Source organism: Apus apus, chromosome 3, assembly GCF_020740795.1.
Source record: "Apus apus isolate bApuApu2 chromosome 3, bApuApu2.pri.cur, whole genome shotgun sequence".
NCBI lineage: Eukaryota > Metazoa > Chordata > Aves > Apodiformes > Apodidae > Apus > Apus apus.
The window spans coordinates 106194011-106216402 of record NC_067284.1 but is presented as its reverse complement, the minus strand read 5'-3'; the positions used below and the strand labels follow the sequence as shown (position 1 = coordinate 106216402).

The 22392-nt window shown below is 42.2% G+C and overlaps 1 protein-coding gene across 3 annotated transcripts in view; it reads left to right on the top strand.

Annotated features, from left to right (window-relative positions):
* Positions 1–201: 201 nt before the first annotated feature.
* The window catches only part of PINX1 (PIN2 (TERF1) interacting telomerase inhibitor 1), a 62265-nt gene continuing 40074 nt past the window's right edge, over positions 202–22392 (top strand). The window contains exons 1-6 of one of the 3 annotated variants that reach the window (XM_051614411.1): positions 202–269; positions 6419–6528; positions 8720–8812; positions 9543–9621; positions 13292–13384; positions 16111–16187. In XM_051614411.1, coding sequence (XP_051470371.1) covers positions 251–269; positions 6419–6528; positions 8720–8812; positions 9543–9621; positions 13292–13384; positions 16111–16187 — 471 coding nt within the window. In that variant the 5' untranslated portion in view covers positions 202–250. Of the gene's footprint in view, positions 270–598; positions 1148–6418; positions 6529–8719; positions 8813–9542; positions 9622–13291; positions 13385–16110; positions 16188–22392 lie in introns of those variants that run through there. The other 2 variants (XM_051614413.1, XM_051614412.1) reach the window with 2 other exon arrangements.

Sequence of the window (22392 nt, the reverse complement as noted above, 5' to 3'; positions counted from 1 at the left end):
TTGACAGCTGCTTATTGAGCAGGTTTCCAGCCTGTGTTTGCACTAAAAGGGGGGGGGGGCGTTGTACTCGCGTACATCTAGGGTTTTGTTGCGTTGTGTTGTGTTTTTTTAATCAGGCGTTTCTTTCTGCCGCCCGCTGCGCCCGCGATGCCGAAAGCCCCGCGGCGGGGCTGGGCTGGGCTGGGCTGGGCGGGAGGAGCGGGCGCCGCGCGTTGCCGGCCCCGCGCCGCGGCCGAGGGAGGGCCCCGAGATGGCGATGCTGGCGGAGCGTGAGTGCGGGTCCCGCGGGGAGAAACCGCCCGGGCCGCCCCCGGAGAGCGGGGGGCTCGGGGCTCCGGGCCGCCCCCTCGGAGCCGGGGGCTCGGGGCTCCGGGCCGCCCCCTCGGAGCCGGGCAGGGGGTCGGGCCCTTATCCTGGGAGGCACCGCAGGGTCTCCCTGCCGGGCTGTTCCTCGCCGGGGTCCCCGCACGCCCTGCGGTGGTTGGTGCGGGTTTTCCGGGGCTCTTGTGGCTTCCCGGCCTGGAAGGGGAGGAGGCGGAAAGGGGAAACCCTCTGGCTGAAAAAGGAGTTTGTAGCCGGGGGGGGGGGTCGGCTTCTTCTCCCGGGTAACAAGGGTAGGACAAGAGGCGATGGTTTTGAGTTGCACCAGGGAAGGTTTAGGCTGGATATTAGAAGAAACCTCTTCCCCGAAGGGGTTGCCAGGCCCTGGCCCAGGCTGCCCGGCGCAGCGGCCAAGTCCCCATCCCTGGAGGGATTTCAAAGCCGTGTAGCTGTGGTGCTGAGGGACGTGGTTGAGTGGTGGCCTTGGCAGCGCTGGGTTAATTCTCGGGCTTGACAAACTTGAAGGTGTTTTCTAGCCAGAACAAGTGTACGATTCCTTCAGCATCTCAGTGCCATGCCGTGGCACAGTGTGTTACAGGGAGCCTTGGAGCGGGGGCTGTGCTGGGGAGCTGATTGCTGTGTGGCCGGCAGGCAGGACTCGGGGGAGCTGCGTGTTTGTAGGTGTTGGTCTTTGGACTGCACACAGGTGTAGGGGTTGATCTTAGCTTGCCCTCCTGGCTCCACCTGCAGTGCTGTGTCCAATTCTGGAGTCCCAACACAAGAAGGACATGGAGCTGTTGGAGCGAGTCCAGAGGAGGCCACAAAGGTGATCAGAGGGCTGGAGCAGCTCTGCTCTGGAGACAGGCAGAGAGAGAGAGTTGGGGTTGTTCAGCCTGGAGAAGGGAAGGCTCTGGGGAGACCTTCGAGCACCTTCCAGGACCTGAAGAGGCTACAGGAAACCTGGGAGAGACTTTTGACAAGGGCATGGAGTGATGGGATGAGGGGGAATGGCTTTAGGCTGAAAGAGGGGAGACTGAGATGAGATCTAAGGAGGAAATTCTTTGCTGTGAGGGTGGTGAGACCCTGGCCCAGGTTGCCCAGAGCAGCTGTGGCTGCCCCATCCCTGGAAGTGTTCAAGGCCAGGTTGAATGGGGCTTGGAGCAACCTGGTCTAGTGGGAGATGTCCCTGCCCATGGCAGGAGGGTGGAACTAGAAGGGGTCACTTTGAACTCAGACCAGTCTGGGATTCTGTGGTTCTTGTCTGTACAGGTAACTTTGGAGAGCAAATTCTTGGTTGGGGAAAGTGCGAGTGGGTGTGATGGGGGAGTATCTAACTTCCACTCTAAGATATGGTCCCGCAGTGGCCTTTCCTCTGTGAGAGGCAAACACCACGTGTGAGCCTCGGTCTTATTCAACAACCCCTCCAGATTGGGGGGGGGAGGAAGTCATGAAAGCACCTTGACAGCCGGTAGACCCCTGGCATTGGCTTATGACATTGGGATATCAGAGATTTTAGGCAGGTGCTTCAGGAAGGACAAATAAATCCCCTGATCTCATAGGGAGAACTTGGGGTAGGGCCCTGTGATTGTCTTACGCCTTTTGTGTAAAGGTGTTGCTGAGTGAATACTTTTTGAAGGTTTTACTATATGTAGCCTGATAATTTTGCTTAACCTTTTCCTGATACTGGAACCAAACTGAGCTTCACTCTTACCTCTGAGGTGATGGAAGACTTGGGCTCCTCTTATATAAAAGAACTGATTAAACATTGAATGAATATCCTGCCTGATAACTCTTCTCGGGTAATGCCCTTCAGTTCAGGAAATGGAACTCTCAGGGTTGGCCAAAGTGGGAAATAAAAACTTGATGCCTTCTTTTCCAAGATGAATTCGTGTAATGTTACCTTTTCTAATAAATGTCAAACTCTTTATGAGTAGGAAGACCAAACGTCTCAACTGTAAATTTTTATGTAACAGTACTAATATACTTATGAGTAATGTCATGAGGCAGTTTCGGTGAGCTTGCTGGTGTCAGGACACCCTTAACCTGAGAGCACAGGGTCTAATCAATCTGTTTGCCTGACTGCAGACAAGATGGAATTAAGGATAATCACCAATTAGAAAATCTGATTTCCAGTGGAAAATTCAGGCGTGAAATGAGGAAAACAAAATAGCTTTTACATATGTAATTTTAAAATTATTTTAGATGTAAACTTCCTTAATGCCATTTTGTATAGAATTTGTTAATTATTTTAATTGGAGCTGGCACGTTTCAATAATCTTAAAACCATAGAATAATGTGGATGGGAAAGGAACTTTAAAGCTCATCTCGTCCAATCCCCTGCAGTGAGCAGGGACATCTTCAACTAGATCAGGTTGCTCAGAGCCCTGTCCAGCCTGACCTGAAATGTTTCTAGGGATGGGGCATCTCCCGCCATCTCTCAGGGCAATCTGCTCCTGTGTGTAAATGGAGCTTCTCGTATGTAGTAACTTCTAAAATGAAATGCCTTAAAAAAACAAATCCAGTTTCTGAGAGCCACCTCCTTTGCAGAGTTTATGCCTTTGTTATCACCTTCAGCTGCAGTTGTGATTGTGCAGCTGTGTTACACTGTGCCTTTTTGCTTGCAACTCTGGGATCAAGTTCTCATGCTCCTATTAATATTCATCTTAAAAAAAAAAAAAAAAGTTGTGGGAGGGGGTTAATTGGTTTTACTACAGCTATGAAAGCACATGTGTTTCAACTAACTTCTCAGTGGTACCCAGTGACAGGACGAGGAGCAGTGGCTGCAAATAGAAACACAAGAAATTCCATGTTTTTCACTGTGAGCGTGGCCAAACACTGGAACACAGTGTTCACAGAGGCTGTGGAGTATCAGTCTGTGGGGATATTCAGAACCAGACTGGACTACAGTCCTGGACAACCTGCTTGAGTAGGAGGTTGAAGTAGATGATCTTGATAAGTCCTTCCAACTTTTATGGTGCTGTGAACTAAACTAGGAAAGGACAATCTTGATAATTCTGTGCTTGTGTGGTGTGAATTTTAAAAAGTATATGTGGCAGAAATGGCCAGAGTTAGCTTCTATTTTTCATTTACTCTAACTCTTAAATTTCTAATAAACGATAATTAAATGTCTATCATATTTGCACTTATCAGTAAAAAAAGTCCATATGCTAATGATGGGTTTCATAGCTTCAATTGAAAACAAAAAAAATCATCAAGGACATTTTTTTTTCCCCATTTGTTGGAGAAATTTAACATGTTTATTGTTTTCTGTGTTCCTTTTCACCATATATGGACACAGGACAGGGGTTTGAACCAACAGGGAACATTTAGAAATGTAGTTAAACATATGTTCCAGACACAGAATTAGTCTTGGTAAAAGGGTTTAGCAATAGATGTTTTTATTATTTATTTTTTTAAGATAAGGTATCTAAATGAAGAGTTATCTAAAGAAGTGACATTTTTCTCCACTGGATGGTGCTGCTTGCCCAGAGTTCTGTTACTATCTCTAGCATCATTTTATGAGCAGCACAGAAGGTTGGTGTAACCTTCTGAGCTGAATTTATTACCTGGAAGATAATATGTTGTTTCCTTTCTCACTCTCAAGACATCAGTGAAAAAAACATTTCTGATAAATTGTTGACTAAGCAGCATTTTTTTTGCTGTTTGGAGAGGGGACATGATTTTATCATTGTTCTATGTAGCATGAAGTTGTCCCTGAAATTCTTCTCTAAAGATGTAAGCAAGTTTCTTTACTTTTCTGTGTCTAGCTTATCATATTTGAAAGTAAGAGTTTGTTAGCCTGACAGAAATATGAAGGTTAATCCTATAGCAGTACTTGAGAGGTTTGAAATACTTGCATTGAAAGTGCTGAATAAAGGGAAAATATCTTAAAATTTCAAGCTTAAGAAATCTCAGTACTAGGTACCCTTGTGTTTTGTTACCAGGGTTTTCGTAGGAGTAAAACACTTTAGAGCTTCTCTTCAGAGAGATGTTAAAAAAAACCAACCTTAATAGAAGTTAACTTTAACAGTGAATTTGTTGAACTACATCAAACAACTCAGTTTGGAAGTTAATTTAAATTCACTTATTCACTTGACACCAATTACCTTTGTTGTGTAGACAGATCCTTAGATAGGTATGGTGGCTTCACAGCTGTAAGGGCTGCATTGAATATAAATTCTCGGGATTTGCAAAGTCACCACCCGGGGAACTAGTTGCAGAAAGCATAACAGAATACAGACACACTTAAAATGTTGTTATAGTTAGATTTAAAAAGAGGCATTAAACAGGTTTGGGTGACCGAGAGAAAGTTGGTGTTGAGATATTCTGAACAAAATGACAAATGAAGAAATGTGATTGAACAGGAGAGGTGCTGCTCAGCTGGGCAGCATAACCTCTATTCAGTTGCTTCTTTTCATTGTCCTTTTATGTTGTTCATTTCACTGTCAGCTATGGACAAAAGCAACAGCCAAGGTATTCCCTGTTTTTATAGGATTTAGCTTTTCTGCCAGCTTGATAGCTTTTTAATTCACACTCCTGCTCTGCCCCCTCCCCCCCCCCAGAAACCATTTGAAACTTGGTGTCCTTAGATATCATTTACATCTTGGGTGAGGGAAGATGCCAAAGCATATTAATTGTCCCAAATTCTTAGGTCAGTGCTTCAAAGACTGCAATACATGACTTAAGTGAGCCACGTTGTTAGGGGAGCCAGAGTTTTTTCTTCTCACTGGGGTAGGAGGGAACCAAATTTGCTTTGACACATTTAAAATCACAGTCCGCGGGTGCACTTCACTGCCTTTTGTGAGCAGCACAGGCCGGGCTTGGAGTCGATGCTTCTCTGAAGGCTGCTTGTGGGAAATAAATTGTTGTTTTCCTGTGGAGAACCTACTGTAGCTTTTTTTTTTTTTTTTTTTTGAATGTTTGGGGTTTTATGCATTTCTTTATCTGATGTTTTATGGGGCTGCCACACAGCACCAGTTTGGAGCTTCAAAGCTTCGGAAGTATGTTCAACAAAGCCACCATCATACCTGCTGACAGTATTAGTCATTCTTTGAGAACGAAACAAAACTGGGCCAAAAATGAATCAAACATCCCTGTCATATTTTGTCGCTGTGGCCCAAATCCGAAGTGTTTCATTTTAGGGAAAGATAACTTCCTGATTATGTGGAGTGCCTCAGTGGACTTGGCTTCTCACTGACTTTGTGTGGCCTTGGGTTAATCGGTCAGTTTTGATCCACCGTTTCCCATCATGTTTAATGAAGTCTGTAATCTTCCTGTCTCCCATTCTTTATTTGTCTTGTTTACTTAGGTTGTCTTCCTGCATATTTAGGTGCACGCTTGAAGTGACTGGTTAACTGTGCTAGCTTTTCTTCCTTGCTTTCAGTGAAGCTGTTCCTGGTGGTGGAGGCAAGCGCACGCATGTGGGCCTGGGGGACTGTGGTTTCTTTAGTAGTCTGGGTAAAACAAAGGAGCTTTGGTTCCCGTTTGGATTGCTTAACACCTGCAGTAATTTCCGTTGTCTCTTCAGTTGCCAAATAAACCATTTTGTGGCAAATCCAGAAGCTGAAATCCTAGTGGGCTGTGTTCTGTAATTCAGGTGCTCTAGTCGCTTATGTTTGATTTTTGACTTGGCTTTTGTTATGAAGGCAAATTTTAAAACTTCTGTGTTCAGGTTAAAAGGAGGACTAGCCAGTGGCTGTTGTCCAGAACGGGGAATGCCAGCACTGTAGTCGGATCCCTGGTAGTTTTAATGTTGAAGCCAGATGTAAAACAAAAGTTGGAATAAATGTGGAATTTAAGCCAGTACACCTAAGTGGTAATCCTTAAGCCTTCCCTGAATTGCAGCCCATCCTTAAGGATGACAACTTCCATGTAAATTTTACTTTGGCATTCTTCACGTTAATAATTACAATTTTCACTCCATTGTTTTTGCAACACAAGGTTTAGTAAAATTAAACTGCCAGAACGTGTTTGGTCTGGTGCAAGTTCTGGTGGGATTTTTTTTTGCAATGAAGAGCTTTCCTTGAAAGAATAAAATGACTAAGAACACTGTGGAAATGTAAATAGAGCCTGTTTGAATTTTTCCTTCCTGCTCTAGCCCGTAGAAAGCAGAAGTGGTCTGTGGATCCACGGAATAGCGCTTGGAGTAAAGATGAGTCTAAATTTGGCCAGAAGATGCTGGAAAAGATGGGCTGGTCCAAAGGAAAGGTATGACCTAAAAGACAGTTGTGTAGCTGGAAGGTGGAAGACTGCTGGGGAACTCTTGATGTCAGTGTTTAAAACTGCCACGTTATTCCTGTTTGATTTATTCTCTTGCGTGCACAGAGAATTTGACCAATGTTCTGTTTCTGCAGTTTGTTACAAAGGTACTCGCTCGTGCCTGTCCTGCTTGCCAGTTTTTCTCCTCTGTCTTTGACATGTCCTCAAGTAAGAGCAGGAGTTGGCACTTTCAATCAGGTGCTGGTTAAAGGCTTTAAGTTCCCTTTATGCCCTCAGTTCTCTCTGGCTTTTGCTACTGTTTGAAGCAACTCCAGGACCTGCTTTAATCTTTTACCTGCTTTTAAAGGTTCCTTCTGATCTGTGCCTTGAATGGCCAAAATGCAGCTTTATGTGAGCTGTATTCCTTCAGCTTCAGCCTCTACCTGTAGAATGAGGTGACTGGTTTCTGGAGCTAAGAGTAATCTCTAGGTCAGTGAGCAGCTGCAGACTTCTCAGCCACCCCTTTGAAGCAGTTTACCTTCCACAGAGGTGCCTCAGCATGTTCAGTGAAATGAATGCATGCAAAACTTCCACAATACTAATTGAATTCTTCTAGATTTCCTCTCCCAGCCTTTTTTTTTAAAGGAATAAAATTAGGATCGTTCTCAATTCTGTGAATGCGTTAGAACTTAGAAAAATAAGCTTCCTCCTAGATTTCTCAGTGTAGCCTGCTGTTGCCTCAGTTGGCTTACAGTTAGCACATATAAATCTGGCTCATTTCACCAACAGGCTGTGGTATCTGATTCAAAAGCTGCTGAAGTCATGGAGCTGACATTGGTTTCACTAAGCTTTAGATCAGACTGTTAAAAGTATGGAGCTCAGGTACTCCTTTTATGTTAATTGTGTCTAAGATTAAAATAGATATGTAAACCAGAGTAGAAAAAACACTGTTAAATGTTCTGGTTGTATTTTAGGCAGCCACCTTCTCTGACTGTAGATAACACCTTTGCTGTTAGGAATATGGTTTGTGTCAGGGAGGGAAAGGAAGGCCTTGTTGTTTCTATCTGTCATCCCCCCTTATTCTCTTCACAATGTTTCCTACTTGAGCTACTGGATCTTCCTTTACAACAGTTACAGCTGTACAAGAAAGATCTGTGTCTCCATTCCACTACAAACTCAGACAAATGGAGCCTTAACTTGATCAAATTAATGGACAAAAGCCCATCTGTGCAGTGAAATTAAGCTGCTTACACTAGTCCTGTTATTACTTGTGTTGGAACTGGGTCATGGCAGGATGTGTAGCCAAGTGTCCTCCTTGCTTCCATGCTTTTTGGTTAGCAGAAGTGTCAAGGTAAATTTTCTACCCTACTGAACAAGTAAACTACTGGATTCATAAGAGCAACAGCCTTTTTCAAATATACCTCATTGCTTCAAATAGGAGATCTATCCACAGGGTTTCTCTTCTACTCCACCACATACAAGTTTATTACAGCCCCACACTGAGCTGATGGTTTGTTGCTGGTGACAGATTAGGGAAAAAGCAGGTAGATACCAAGAATAAAGTTTGAAACCAAATGCTTTGTCTTCTTTTCCCCTGAAATAAAGATAATAGTGGGCCTAAAAATAACTTCCCAGATTTGAATTATTATGGTTTTTAGGATAGACAGACCTGACACGTGTGTTCCAATATTGGCTTATTAGTGTGAGATGGAAGTTCTTAATGTCATACTAGCTCCAGTCTGACTCTTCCCTGCCTCCTCCCCCATATTCATTCTGTGCTGTATGTTATCTGTGTCATCTGTCCTACAGCTGTTAGGCAGCTGCCTTCCCAGTGATGGAGGGTTTTTTTTTTTTGTGAGAGGCATGTTCTTTTTATGTAGTGTCTTGTTTTAAAATTGTAAACACTTTGGACATGCCTAGGAATGTCAGGTGGCTTCCTGATTAATCACCCAACTACTTAACGTTGTTGCTATTTTAGTGTTTATAATACTTTGCTGGAGGCTTAAGTAGTAAATTAAAAAAACTTAGTATCTCATGTGTAATAATGCCTGTAAATTAATTCAGTTATAAGCAAGCAAATAAATAGTAAGTTGAGGTTTCTTGCTGTATTTCATTGCAAACTGTCTTACAGTACTAGCAGCTCTAGTTGCTTGATCACTGCTGTACGATCCTTACATTTTTGCCATCAAATCCTCTTTAGGGTCTTGGTGCTCAGGAACAAGGAAATACAGAACATATCAAGGTTCAGGTGAAAAACAACACACTGGGGTTAGGAGCAACCATCAATCATGAGGTGAGCACTAGACCCAGGTAAGGAAGCTGCTCCCATTTCAGCTAAAGCACAATCCTTGGAATGGTACTTTACTGAAATCTGTTGTCACATCTGTTGGCAGCATGTACATGTGCAAACATCTCTGCAGAAATTCTTCAGTTTAGCTCTGCTTTGTTGGGTATTTTAGGAGTAAGAACTTGCTTGGAAAGATTACAGTGAGTTCTGGGAGCAGGCTGTTCAGAGATTTTTTTGCTTCCAGGCAAAGTATTTGCTTTCTCCCTGTGTCTTCTGCCCTCCTTAGCTTCGTGCCTTCTGCCCCTCTCCCTGATACAGTCACCTCTCTGACTAGAGTTCACATACATGAGCAGAGCAGAACATGGTCCTAAAGGTGCTTGTCTTGTGATCAACATCTTAAGTAACTTTGTTGCTGGAAAAAATCACACTCGAATTTCCTGCCTACTTTTGAAAACATCTTGCACATCTTGATGGGGGACACACAGAGCCGATAGCAGCTCATTATTGTTTGAGGACTTCTAAGCTCAACCCTTATCATTTTTTGCACATTAGAGTGACTGTGGCAAGCTGTTGTCAGCATTACCACCTGTGGAGCTTCTGAGGGTCTCTCCCACCAACAGAGATTGAGTATATACAATTAAGTTACTTCTTAGAGTGCAGAGACTTAACATCTGTTTTACCACAACTTTGTTAGTCATGAAGACTTGTCTTGTATTAATGTGGGTGATATTTACAGGACAACTGGATTGCTCATCAGGATGACTTCAACCAGCTTCTGGCTGAACTGAATGATTGCCATGGACAGGGTGAAACAGGTAGGTTCATGCTTTGCTCAGTCAGATTCTGGAAGCTTAGCAGAGTTTCCATCCTTTGTCTTAGAAGGCTAGCTGAGGCCCAATCTTTTGGGCTGCTAATAGTCTGCATCCTGAAGTTGACAACTCCTCCCTCTTCTCCTTTTCCCTCAAAATCAGTGGGAGCCAAAGGACATGTTGCCATCCCTGACCATGCTCATGTTTGCTCAGATGTATAGATCTTGGTGGATTGGTTTTGCTCCCAGTCAGCCTTCTATTAAAGACTTTTTGTTGGGAAAAGCAAACATAAAACTTTGAACTTGTTTATTTTACCCACAACCACAACATGAAGGACCTTTTGCTGGGAGGGACTATAGCAGCACTAGTTTCTTTGCAATGCAGCCAGAGCCAGTATGAAAGTTCACAACACAATCATTCTCCATTGAAATGCATTTGCCTTCCTTTTACTAAGTCACACCTGGCTTCCATGTTCTGGTCATTTCTTACATACCTACTGCTCCTCTCCTCAGAGAGCTGCTTCTTAGCTTTTGACTCAGAGTTACACATGGGATTTTTTTGAGTGTGTTACAGTGTCATTTGTGTAGCCCTGGTGTAGGGCACAAAAGTGGGGAAACTACACAGCTTTCTCAAACAGGCTGTTTTTAAAGTCTTAATTTTTAAGGGGTTTCTACTGTTTGACTTTGATTAGTAAAAATGAAGTTACACAAAGCTGTTGGGTATGAGCTTGCAGGGAGAACTGTACACATCAAACACATCATATCTCCTTCAGTTAGACTGGTTTGTCTCTCAAATTTAAACTCTAATCGTATACTCAAACAGCTCTCTGTGGAGTGTTGTTAAACCAAGGACCTCTACTAGGACATGGCAGCCTGTCCACATGCTTATAGTGGCAGAACTGCCAGCTTAGTGAGTTTAGCAACAGTTCATTTGTTCCCAACATCTGAGCACAGAAGGTTTTCTAGGAGAGGGAATATAGAAAGTGAAAGAATTTGAGTTAGCAAGAAGGATCAAACTTGGTTTCTAATCATAGAAAACTAGGGTTAAAATTCTAAACCTGATGCAGTTTTTTTAATTCCTGTGTGACTTATCCTTGTGCATTGGAGCCTAATTGTGGTCTGAGGCCACACAGTACTAAGTTCTGTAGTTGAAGTCCTCAAGAGGTAGAATAGCATATCGTAGGGAAATTCCAGAAGTTCCTTTCTACCTTTATAGCTAAATCCTGCCCAAGTTCCAACTTGAGCCATGGGAAGATCAGTTAGGTGTAACTGGTGGGAAACCTTCGAGCTGATGAGCAAAGAGCTGAAGTGACTTGCCCAGTGACACAGTGAGTCAGCACAGAGGCAGGTTCATTGAGCAAGGCTGCCTTGTTCCTAAATCTGAGCTGTATTCCCTGGATCATCTCTACAGCTACGAAATGGCCCCTAAAAAACATATTCCTCCCTCTTTTTCTCAGTTATTTTTCCTTGACCTTTTTAGGAGCTGGAACAAGAGTTTTCAATCACTGAGGACAAATTTGGGTACATGCTGAAAATTTGTGGTCAGAACCACATTGGGTGACTTGCAGACTGCGAGCATTGCTCTGAAACTTGGTTTTTTGGCAATTGTTTAAGCTGGCAAAACTCATCCAGGTCACTCTGCCTGCAGCTGTGCTATGGGATCAAATGTTACATTATTGGCCATCATCCAGTTTCAGATTGCATTAAAAGTCAGCTGAAAAACTTCATTGTTCTTAAATAACTGGTGTAGTTGACAGAGTTGGATTGCATTTAGAGATCGGGAAGGAAGGGCCCCGTGGTGGTTAGGTTGCCAACATTCACATACCCTTGTTCTGCATAGTTTTAGTTTTCTTCCCTTTTTTTCTAGCTGAGCATTTAGTGAGGAGTTTTGATTCCTGGCTCTTTTTCCGTTTCCCTTTCTTAATATGGAGCAACAACATACTTGCTGTGGCTGTAATGTGCTTTGGAATATTCACCTGTATCAGATTTGCTGTAGAAATGGTACGTGGCTTCATTGCTATGACTGAATTGCTTTAAAAAGCACAGTAATATTCCTGCAGCGCTTGTTCAGTTTGTCAGGATTTACCAGGCACTGGCAGACACAGGGATGTACTTCCCTGTCCGTGGCAAGTGCCGGCACGTTTCAACGGTGAAATTCCTCCTTGAAGACACAAGGCGGTGCTGCTGCCCCTTTCGCTGTAAGAATAAAGAGGAGAAACAAGTCCTGTGGAAATCCTTTGCCGTGTGATGTTCCCTTCGGGACAAGGGAATTGGAGAGCAGACTCAAAGTGCTTCATCTCTGGTCAGGATATTTTAGTTGTGATGCCTGCTTTCCCCATAGGCCCTTTTTATGAAATATTTTCAAGTTGACTGCGCTCTGTCTAAAACTGGTTTTGTTAGTCCTTCCTCTTCTCATTAGGACTTAGTGTGTAGAAGAAGAGTAAATCTCAAGAGTAGAAAAGAAGATTGGAATAAGAGTATATCTCACCTGCTTTCTGGTAGTCAGCTGTCCCACTGCAGGCTGTGGATTTAATTTTTAGGTCAATGACCTAATCATCATGTGTCCCTACCTATCTATCAAACAGTGAAGTGCTGTAATTCCAATATCAGAAAGTTCTGGTCTGCAGAGCTTTTAGGGGCAGGATCACATGAAAAGGTGACTCAACTTGGCCCTCAGGGTATGGGTTGATTTCCCTACCTATCCCAGTTGCCACTGGCAGTTAAAAAAAAAACATCTCACCAGAGAAGCCTTTTTTAGAGTTACAGAGCACAGAATCCTGTAGTGCCCATTTTGTTTTTTCAGGACAGGACTAATAAAGTAGTTATTAACTAGACTGGAGGTTACTTCCTTCTGAGAATTTATTGTAAATTAACAGGCTCTCGAGGCACAAGGGATGTCTGTACCAGTAAAATAACTTGCCACAGCACAGGAACTTGATACCTCTGCTGTTAAATATTTAGAATAATCTTTCACATGGGTTTGACCTGCACAAGCTAATCTTCCCCCGAACAACTCCTGAGTGAATATGGGACTTAGCCAATCCCAGAGAGCATTCCCAGTGGACAGTTTAGATGCAGTCCCTCTTCTGGAAGCTGAGAGAATTAAATAATACGGATGTGGCAATTTGTTCTAGCTGGCCTCAGGGAAAGAAAAGCTCTGCCACTGCTCAGTTTCCTTACACAGATGTATCAGGCTGTGTCCAGATAGAGGCACTTTGTGTAGTATTAGAAGTGGAAAGCCTGTCTGTGTGATTTGTTTTTTTTCCCCCTTTCTACCCAGTCAGATTCAGTATTTTATTTTGTACTATTTCTTACATCTTTCTCAGACTCTGGCACTGGAGATATTTTGTAACAAATTACATGATAAACCCTGACCTATGATTCTCTTCTTACCGTATAAATGGTGTTAAATTAGAATTTGCCTTTGACCTGGAATACCTGTATCTGCCTTTTCAAATTACATTAGATTGGAAATGGGAAGGGGATGTGGCAAAAAAAAAAAATCAAGCAGTAACATGTCTCAGACAAAACTTATTATGCTTCCTTCAGTAATTTATTGAGATATGGTGTTGAGACTTGGTTTTGAGAGAGAAAGTTAAATACAGTAATGTTTGAATTTGGTGGTTAGAATGCCTCTAGTAGGGTGGAACCTGTTTGGTTTTCTTTTTTTCCATTAGAGTCCACAGTGAATAATCAGAAGAAGACATTCAGTCTGGAAGAGAAATCAAAATCTTCCAGGAGACGTGTCCATTATATGAAGTTTGCAAAAGGTAAGAGGTGTTTTGTTGTTTCATAAGCTCTAGCCAAGATTAAAAAAAAAAAACACCCAACAACGTGTCAAGGTGATCTGTGCCTTCTGGGGTCTAAATATGGCAAGTAAGATCTTGGTTTAGAAATACCCCCTGCAGCAACTTACTTAAAGCTATAATACACGGTTCCTCTTTATTTTGGACAATTTTGCATGGCTTCAGGCAGATATTGTTGATTAAAACAATTTCTGTCTGAAGGAACCATCATCTGAATATAGGAGCAGTGAATATTCTGAGTGATCTGTGTGTGGGCAGGGGATAGAAGGGGGAGGTAAAGGTGGTGACAGAGTTGCCTGAGCATCTGCATTGCACTATCCTCTGCAATCTCCAATAACCCCTGCTAAGAGATCATGTGGGTAAGATCAGGGATCAGATTAAACCTGAATGCAGGAAGAGGAAAGCCCTCTTACATCTCTCAGATGCTTTATTGGACAAATGAGGACAGCAATTGGTGGCCACAAAAACTTCATCAAGAATTCATGGAGCTTAGTCATTTCTTTCCTTCTTAGAGATATGACATTATTTCAGCCATCCCTGGTTTTGGCTCTTGACCATTGTTCAATCCCTTGCTCTCTTTCTCAGTTGATTGTGTCCCCTTTTCACACACCCATGTGCACATGGTGTGTGTGTATGTGTGTCAGTGTTTGGATAGGATCAGTTTCCAGAAATGGCTAATCTATTATACTCTAAGGCTCTGTATAATATTTTCTGATAACAGATAGTTTTGCTAAAACAGAAATAATTGACATCTGACTAGATACCCAATTCTGGTACCAGGGTTTGGTTTTTTTGATTAAATAATTCAGCCTAGAATTCAAACATGTTAACATGTCCTCGTCACTTTACAATATTAAACAAATTGTTTCAGGGCGTGCTAAGTACAGAGGTTATGGCCTATTGGAGATAGTAGCAAAGAGGATTAATTTGGATTTGGATTTGACCTTTTGGTAAATGCAGAGGAAGAAGAAGTGTCTTTTGAGCATGTAAAACATGGAGCAAGGCTTTCATGTTAGCAATATCCCTTATTTGTTTGGCTGCAGTGTTTCTGTAAGCTAGACCCCTGTTTGAATGTACCCTCTGTAGTCTACAACAGAGAAATTGTGCTTTTTCAAGGAAAGAGGAAAAGTTATTTGAGAAAGGCTGATGTTGTCGTGGCCCTTGCTGTTCAAGTCCGATCCTGCTTCCTTTTAGACTAAACAAGACGAGCTCACACAAAAGCGGGAGAAGGGAACAGCAACTGCAGAAAACCCAGCTTCCGTTTCTGGTGCTGTTTTGTAGTCTCGCTGTTGGAGGAACATAGTCCCCACATATAGCCCTAGCAGCCACACTTGGATCTAGGGAATACACACCAACATGAGAGTAAGACAGTGATTTCAGATGCTTTTCCAGTAGCCGTTCCACTGTGATGCTGCAAAGTTGTGGACTGTCGGCGGAGTTGGTTTTCTATTAGAGAATGCAAAAACAGGAGGGGGATATGTTTGGAGGGGTGAAAGCATGGAAAGAAAGCTTTGAGTGAGAGGAGTAGCACCAGGAGTATAGGTCTCATGTTCCAAGTCTTGGCCAGGATAAAGCTGGAAACAGCCTCCAGAGCCATCTAGCTTCCTTGGGAAAGGATGTCCAGAGACTGCACAGTGAGACACCGGAAAGTTGGGTAACACTCCTGTAGGTTGATGTGTTTGCTTAACCTTTGTGGGCAGTTAAGGGTCCTGAGTTGAAGAAACAGGTAGAATAGGTAGATTTTTAATATTTATTTATTTATTGCCTTTATATGTGCTTAGTTTCATTTTGAGGTCAGTGATTTTGGAATTAAACAATCAAGAGGAGTAAGACCCCAGCAGATTCCTAATAAGTTGACCTATCTGGGCTATTTTCATTTTTTTTAACTTTTGCTGACTTTTTTTTAAGAATTTTCTAGGATGAGCTGTGGACAAATCATAAAGGCTTCCACACTGTGGAATTGACTAAACTTTTACCAGTACTTCAAAATGTCACATCACACCCTTGTTCTTCCCCCTCCCTGCTCCATGTTTAATACTCAGCTAGTCACACAACAGTGAGATGAGAATAATGGTCCTACTGGAACTCAGAGAAATCTTTGCTTCATCCTTGAAGTCGTTTTAAGTTAAAATAATCCAGTGGGTTGCAGAGATGGAGGTTTTGCTTTTCAGAAGCAATTTCACGAATCAAAGAAAATCCCCCTGCTGAGCAGAGATGGATTTTTTCCCACTGTATAGAGGAGCTATAATTCCCTGACTCTATCAGAGATGGGGAATTCTCATGATAATCCCAATATGTGCAGTTTCTCCTTTAACTTTTCTAGTGTGCAGGAGGTTGCAACTCTTCTTTCCCTTCCATGTAGTGCAGGCTGCTTCCCTCATCTTGCTATGACAATTGCAGCGTCGGGGTGGGAACAAGGTGTTGTTCAATGTTTTCCTGTGGGCATGCACCAACAGGCTGTGGTTGTCTCCTCACCAGCCTTTCCCTCCACTCACAGACATTTCCTACAATATGTGGGAACCATGGTCAACCTTCATTTAGTGCCATCCTCCTCCTGATTTATTTTTTTTTTACACCTCCAAGAACAATTTCTCTAATTCCGTGGATCACAGTTTTTGTTATCAAAATGTACCTGTCATCACCAGATATGAAGACTGTGGTGGGCTTTTTTCTTCTTTTTCCCCTTTCAGGTAAGGATCTCTCTTCGCGCAGTGAAGATGATCTCTCCTGCATATTTGGGAAGAGACGGAAGAGTATGAAGGCACAGGTAAACAAGAGGCTTCACCTTTCTCTTGCTCCCTTACATGTTTTCCCTTTCAACAAAACCACACCTAAATGTCTTTCTGCTTGATGAGATTACCACTTGCCCATCAAAAGCAAGGAGTCTCCTGCCCATTCAGTCACTGTTGTTCCTACTTGAAAGCTGCAGGTGGAGAGCTCTGCTCTGAACCATTAGAAAGCTAGAGTAAATTGAATGTGTTTTTATGAATTACTGTGATGTAACTTCTTTGGTGTTAGAAATCTCCATTATCTTAATTTTATACTTATGAAGCATTATACATTGCAAAGTAAATAATTTTTGCTTGATCTGAAAGTTGCGTAAATACCCAAAACAAAATTTGACACAGAGCAGCTACTGGCCAATTTCAGCAAACTGGCTTTATTTTCATAAGATTTGGGGAAGGCTGAGCAGCTGCAAAGTCATGCTCATCTTTGAACAAAGGATTCAAAGATGGCTGGAACACTGGTACATATTTAATGAAAAGACTTTCCTCCAACTTTGTTTAATGAGATCAAGGTTTGTACTAGCATTTATTTTATTATTTTTGTATTCATTAGCATTTTCTACTTGCAGAAAAGTAGGCTTGCTGTAGCAGTATGTAAAGTAACAGGCTTACACTGAAATGTGACTAACATATCCAGAAAACTTGTTTTGAAAAGATAACATCTGGAAAAGCACAAATTAATATGTAGCAAGAATTGCCATGTCAGTTCAGGGGTCTCTGAAGTCTCTTGTAGTTAGAGGGAAAGGTTGGGCCTGAAATGGAATGGAAATTTCTGAAATGCCCTGTGTTTGTTTGACACCTTGCTTGTTGTGCAGGACTCTTGAAGATTGTTCTGTAACTTCACTGTAAGCCACTGTGAAGTTTGGGAGGATAGGAATAGGGGGAAGAATGTTCTAAGAGATTGTGGGTAGCAATGAAAGTATAACAAGGTTTATAGCTGTGTAAATGTGCGGCAGAATGTCAAATAGGGATCCACTGGGGATTCTTCACTGAAAAAAACCTCTTACTATAACATACACTTCAGTGGGATGCCTTGAATCAAATAGTTTGAAGGATTTGGTCTTGCTGTTGTGTCATACGGTGTTATAATTTCAGTGAATCTGCTGTGGGCTTTACACTTACTGGTAGGACAGAGAAAAATGTCAAGTTTTTCTGAGTACTGTTCTATAAACTACAAAAATGCAGTTACAGTTAATTGAACTGGGAAGTTAGAAGAAATGTAAATGAATTAAGAACTGTCCTGTCTTGTCTGCCACTGTGAGAAACAGTACAAACCTTTGTTACAAGTCACATGGTTTGGCTTGAAAGGTAAGAACTTGGGAGGAGGCCATCTGCCACAACAAAACCCATCTTAGCTTATTAATGTCTTGAAATAAGTGTTTGGGGACTTCAAGTCTGTGAGAGCTTTTAGAGGTCTCAGATGCTGCAGGTGAGTTTACACTATCAGAGCCCCATTGATTAGCACTTCCAATCACCTAAATATTCTGTGGATCTACTTTGTAGCTCCCTTGCCCTCAGATCAGTATGAAGCAAGAGAACTGGGATTTAATACAAATCAACAGTGCAATAGTTGAGGGAGGAGATTTTGCCCGCCCAGGATTTATCCCAAATAGTTGGTCTTGTTTCCTCTGCATGTCCTACATCTTTTGAAACTGAAGATAAGTTTGGAAAGTGCTGTTGCTTCTTCTGAGGCTAAAACCTGCGGGGTGATTGTTCTTTTGTTTATAGACACTGCAGATCATGGGACTTTGTAGCTGCTTGTGAAGGGTATGTAAGTTTGTGCAGCCTTCTGCTAATTCCTCGATGGCTGCAGTGGTTGGCTGATGGCTCCTGTGCAGATTTCCCTTTTCCCCTCGGTAACGCTGAGCTAATGGGTCAAGGTTCTGGCAAAAAGTCACAGTCTGTTCTCTGTTAAACACCCAGATTTCCATATTCAGATACAGGCAGGAGGTAATGTAATTTTGAGCTGCATTGTCATCCTCTGGCTACCGTCTGCTGCTAAGGAGCCACAGGGAGAGAAAGCCAAAGGCAGCACAATTGCTTTTTTTTATTTTAATCCCCCTCTCCTTTTCTTCATGGATCAGAGATCTGTGAAGTTTGCACAGAACAAAAATGCATGGCTCAGGCCCTCCAGCTCTGAGCAATTTCATTGCACCCATGAACTCTAAGGATCCCTTTCCGTGATGTTCCAGAGCCTGGTCCTTAAAGTGGCATAAACTGAACTGCCCTCTGAGAACTGCAATACTGTTCTCAGTGTGTGTTTGCATTCTATTTTGAACTCCATTGGCTCTGGGCATTTCCATGGTGTGGCAGAGAGTGCACTACAAGAGCAGGAAAGTGCTGTCATTCTCCTGAAGCAAGTTGGTTCCTATCTGTTCCTCTGCAGAGATAATATACGAAGAGTCCTGGTGTCCATCAGAGCCCTGGGATATGTCTTCAGACTGTGGTAGGCTGCACTGTCTTCTGATTGCAGCTCCTGCAGCTGTTGGTAACAGTGGTGTGCTGTTGTCCCTGTTCACAGTAGATGAGGACAGCTGCCATACTTTCCAAGTATTTGATTCCTCCTCTTTTTTTCAGAGGTGCAGTTTAAGAAGCACTCAGTACAAATTTGATTTGGACTGAATGACCTGTCCTTAGCTCACAGTAGAGTTGTAATCTTTTGACAAAGATACTCAGCATAATTCTGTTTCCCATATTTCCAGTTGTTTAAGTACAGGATCAGAACCATCTTGGATTCTTCAGGGAAAGATGCAGGAACTGCTTTTCATAGAATCACAGAATTGCTGAGATTGGAGGAGACCTCTGAAGTTCTCTAGATCAACTGCCCTGCTCAAAGCAGGATCAGCTACAGCAAGTTGCTCAGGACCTTTTCCAGCTAACTTTTGACTGTCTCCCTCCCTTGTAGCTGCCAGTTTAAGCCTGTGACAAAATTCAGTGGATGGATGAAATAAATAATTTCAGGAGCAGAAAATGGGAACAGTTTGGAATAAAAAAATGCTTATGCTAGAAACAGACTCAGTTGAGTGATCATTTGCACATCGGTAGGCATCAGAGACATGGTGGAAGTTATGGAAATGATTACAGATGCCATTGATGGCATTATGGCAAAGTTTTTTATCTGACTGAGTTGTGGACCTTCTCTTATTCCTAAGAGCTGTTGTACCCACTGCCTTTGAGCTTTTCTGTTTCTACAAGTGGTTTAACATGTAGTAGATATTGACAGTGGTATTATATTGATGCTCATCAGCACTGTCCTACTAGGTATGTCTGGTTGGTTGGTGTTACATCACATTGTTCTTAAAGATTAGGAAAAGGGGGAGAAAGAGTAAAATCCAGGAAACTCCCTCTGTTCTTATGGTCTAATGGAAACTGGTGGAAGGGCTCAAGGCTAAGTGACATGGTCTCTGGACCAGTGAGATAACCCTGGCTCTTCTGAAGTGTGTGTCAAAAATATGTCACCTCTGAACTGCTACTGTGATAAATAGTATCTCAACAAATCAGGTATGTCACAGAGACACTGTTCCAATTAGTCATGTACAGTCTTTTCTACTGTAGCCATTAGTAATCATTTTATAATCTTGACCTGTGAGGTCTTTGGCAGATGTTTTTTGCTAGCTTAGTCTGAGCTTTCTTAACTCAAATTTTTAACTGTCTCAGTAGCCTAGGAGTGGTCTGGCTAATGGATCTTATTTCACACTGACACTACTGCTCTAAGTGGAGATGTTGAAATTTGGATTATCTACCTTATCAAAGGAAAAGGGAGTTGGCTAGAGGATTGTAAAGATTGCAAAAGAGTGGAACTGCAAAGGATATGGAAGGAAATGCTGCTTGCCCCTGAGGGTCGAAATGAGTTTCCCTAGAAGTAAGATGACCAAGACTCTAGTTCAAGCTGTTCTTTTGGTGGTTCTGGGATATGTGTTGCTAATCATAGGCACTTGAAACCTTTAATTCTCCTGAATGTTAAAACATAACGGTACTTTTTTTTTATTATTATTATTTTTGATAAATCATGTATTCAACTAAAACCTCCTTAATAAACTACACAGGGACCTTTGTTTAAGAAAACCAACCACAAGTCAGAAAAACGGGGGAAAGAAAACAATGGCTGGGCTTCAGAGTGGGCCTGAATTGAAAACGTCTGCAGTTTTTCCCAGAGAGAGTAAGGGATCGAAAATATTGAATTGTAATTATGATGCTCTCTGGAGACCTGCAGTGAGGACCTGTTTTGCAGGGTAAGATCTGCCAGACTTTTTTTGCCCCCACTTTCCCTCTGATTTTCTCACTTGCTTAGGAACACTGGGAGCTGGGGAGGCAGAAAAACAAATTCCATTAGTTCCTATCTGGTTGAACTTCCTGGAACCCCCACTATTTTTTTTGCTTCTCAGAATTTCCTTCCTCCATCCAGCTGTGTTTCCTGATGAAGCCTTATCACTGGAGAAAATGCTCCTGAGTGAGACTGAGAATTTGGGAATGAGTTACAGACAGTCCCAACTTGGTTGCTGAACAACATGATTCTGGCACTGATTTCTCTTTGGGGGCTGGGGGAGCAGTTCTGATTTGCTGGCACATTTGTAATAACCCTGTTTGAGATGCAAAGAAAACTGAATCTTTTGCCTCCATTTCACTTCAGTGTCTTTGGCCATTTGATGAGTAATCTGCTTCCTCCAAGTCTTTGTAATTTGCATGTAAGTCTGTGTAAGTTCCCTTTAAACATCCTAATCCGAGTAGCTCAAAAGTCTGGAGTTCGTGGTGATTTCTTCCATGTTAGTCATTAGATATGTAACTATCCGCCCTGTTGCTTTTCCCCTTTTTTTTTAAATCAGGAAATTGTCTTCTGACACATTTTGCAGAACTTCCTCAACTGACTTACATTTCCCAGCACTTATCAGAAAGGCATGTTGACTAATCTTAAGGGACATAACTGAAAATCCATTAAAGTCTGGCTCTGCTATGGGCTCACTGAAGCTATGGGTAAAGCAGTATCATTGTCTACACCTCAACTTTCTTTCTGAAAAATACCAGTCATGATACTGATGTTTGTGGGGCTTCACAGTTGTGGCTTTTAGACAAGTCACAAGTTTAGTCTATTGTTTTTTTTTTACCTGTAGCAAAAGTCCCTGTTGCAGGGGTAGCATAGAAATTAACTTGCTTTTCCTCTCTTCAGAAATGTTGAGGAACAAAAAACTGCAGAAGAAAAAAATTAGTTAAAAATTAACTTTGTTTTTTCCGCTTTAGAGACTGCAACTAACATGAAGTATTTGGGACTGAGAAGCAGAACAGAAAAAGGACATCAAAAACCTGGAAAGAGTCCAAAAGGATTTAGTAAAATGGGCGACAGGGTTAGAGGGCATGTCCTAGAAGGAGAGAGTGGAGGAACTGGATACGTTCATCTCAGAAAAGAGGCAGAGAAAGATGACCTATCTTCCTATAAATATCTGGGGGTCAGGGGGAGGGAGGAACAGAGGAAGGGAAGGGATAGTAATCAGGGTAGGCAAAAGCCAAGAATGGTACTGGGGGTGAGAACTTCAATTAGAAAAAGGAAGACACAAGCTTACTCTTCGGCAGGCTTCCTTGCAGTGATGTCAGCAGAGCAGTGGAAGAGTCTCCTAAGGGAAATCCCAGCTCCTTAGTAAATGACACCAAGATAGAAAATGGATTTAACACTTTTAGACCCATTGAAATGGGCAAAGGTGAATTGATTGAAGTAAAACATCTCCCAGCAAGTTACTCTGTGAAGCTTTGGTTTCCTGTGGTTGTGTTGTGCTTGGATTCTGTGTGACTAAAGGAGATGAGCTCACACTGAAATCCTTGTCCATATGCTGTTGGCCTTCTCTATCCAGCTTCCTGGTTTGATGAAATAGTTTAGCATCTTAATATCCTTGAAATCTCTAATTTTCTCTCAGGTTGGATTAAAACCTGGAGAGATAGGAGTATGTGATGTATACAAGTACCTGGGCAGAATGATTGTGGAAACTTTTCTTCCTTAAGAAGTCAGAGTAAAAATGCAATTGCTGTCAATGTGTTCCAGAGGAAAGCAGGAAAAAAACACTGAGATAGTATCTTTAACATATTTCCTTCTTTTTTTATTATACATTTGTTGTCAGAGAGAAGAATTGCATTTTTAGAGGCACTGAGTATGTTGTGCCTAGGTGTTATAATTATTTCCAGGCTATAGAGTTTGTCAGA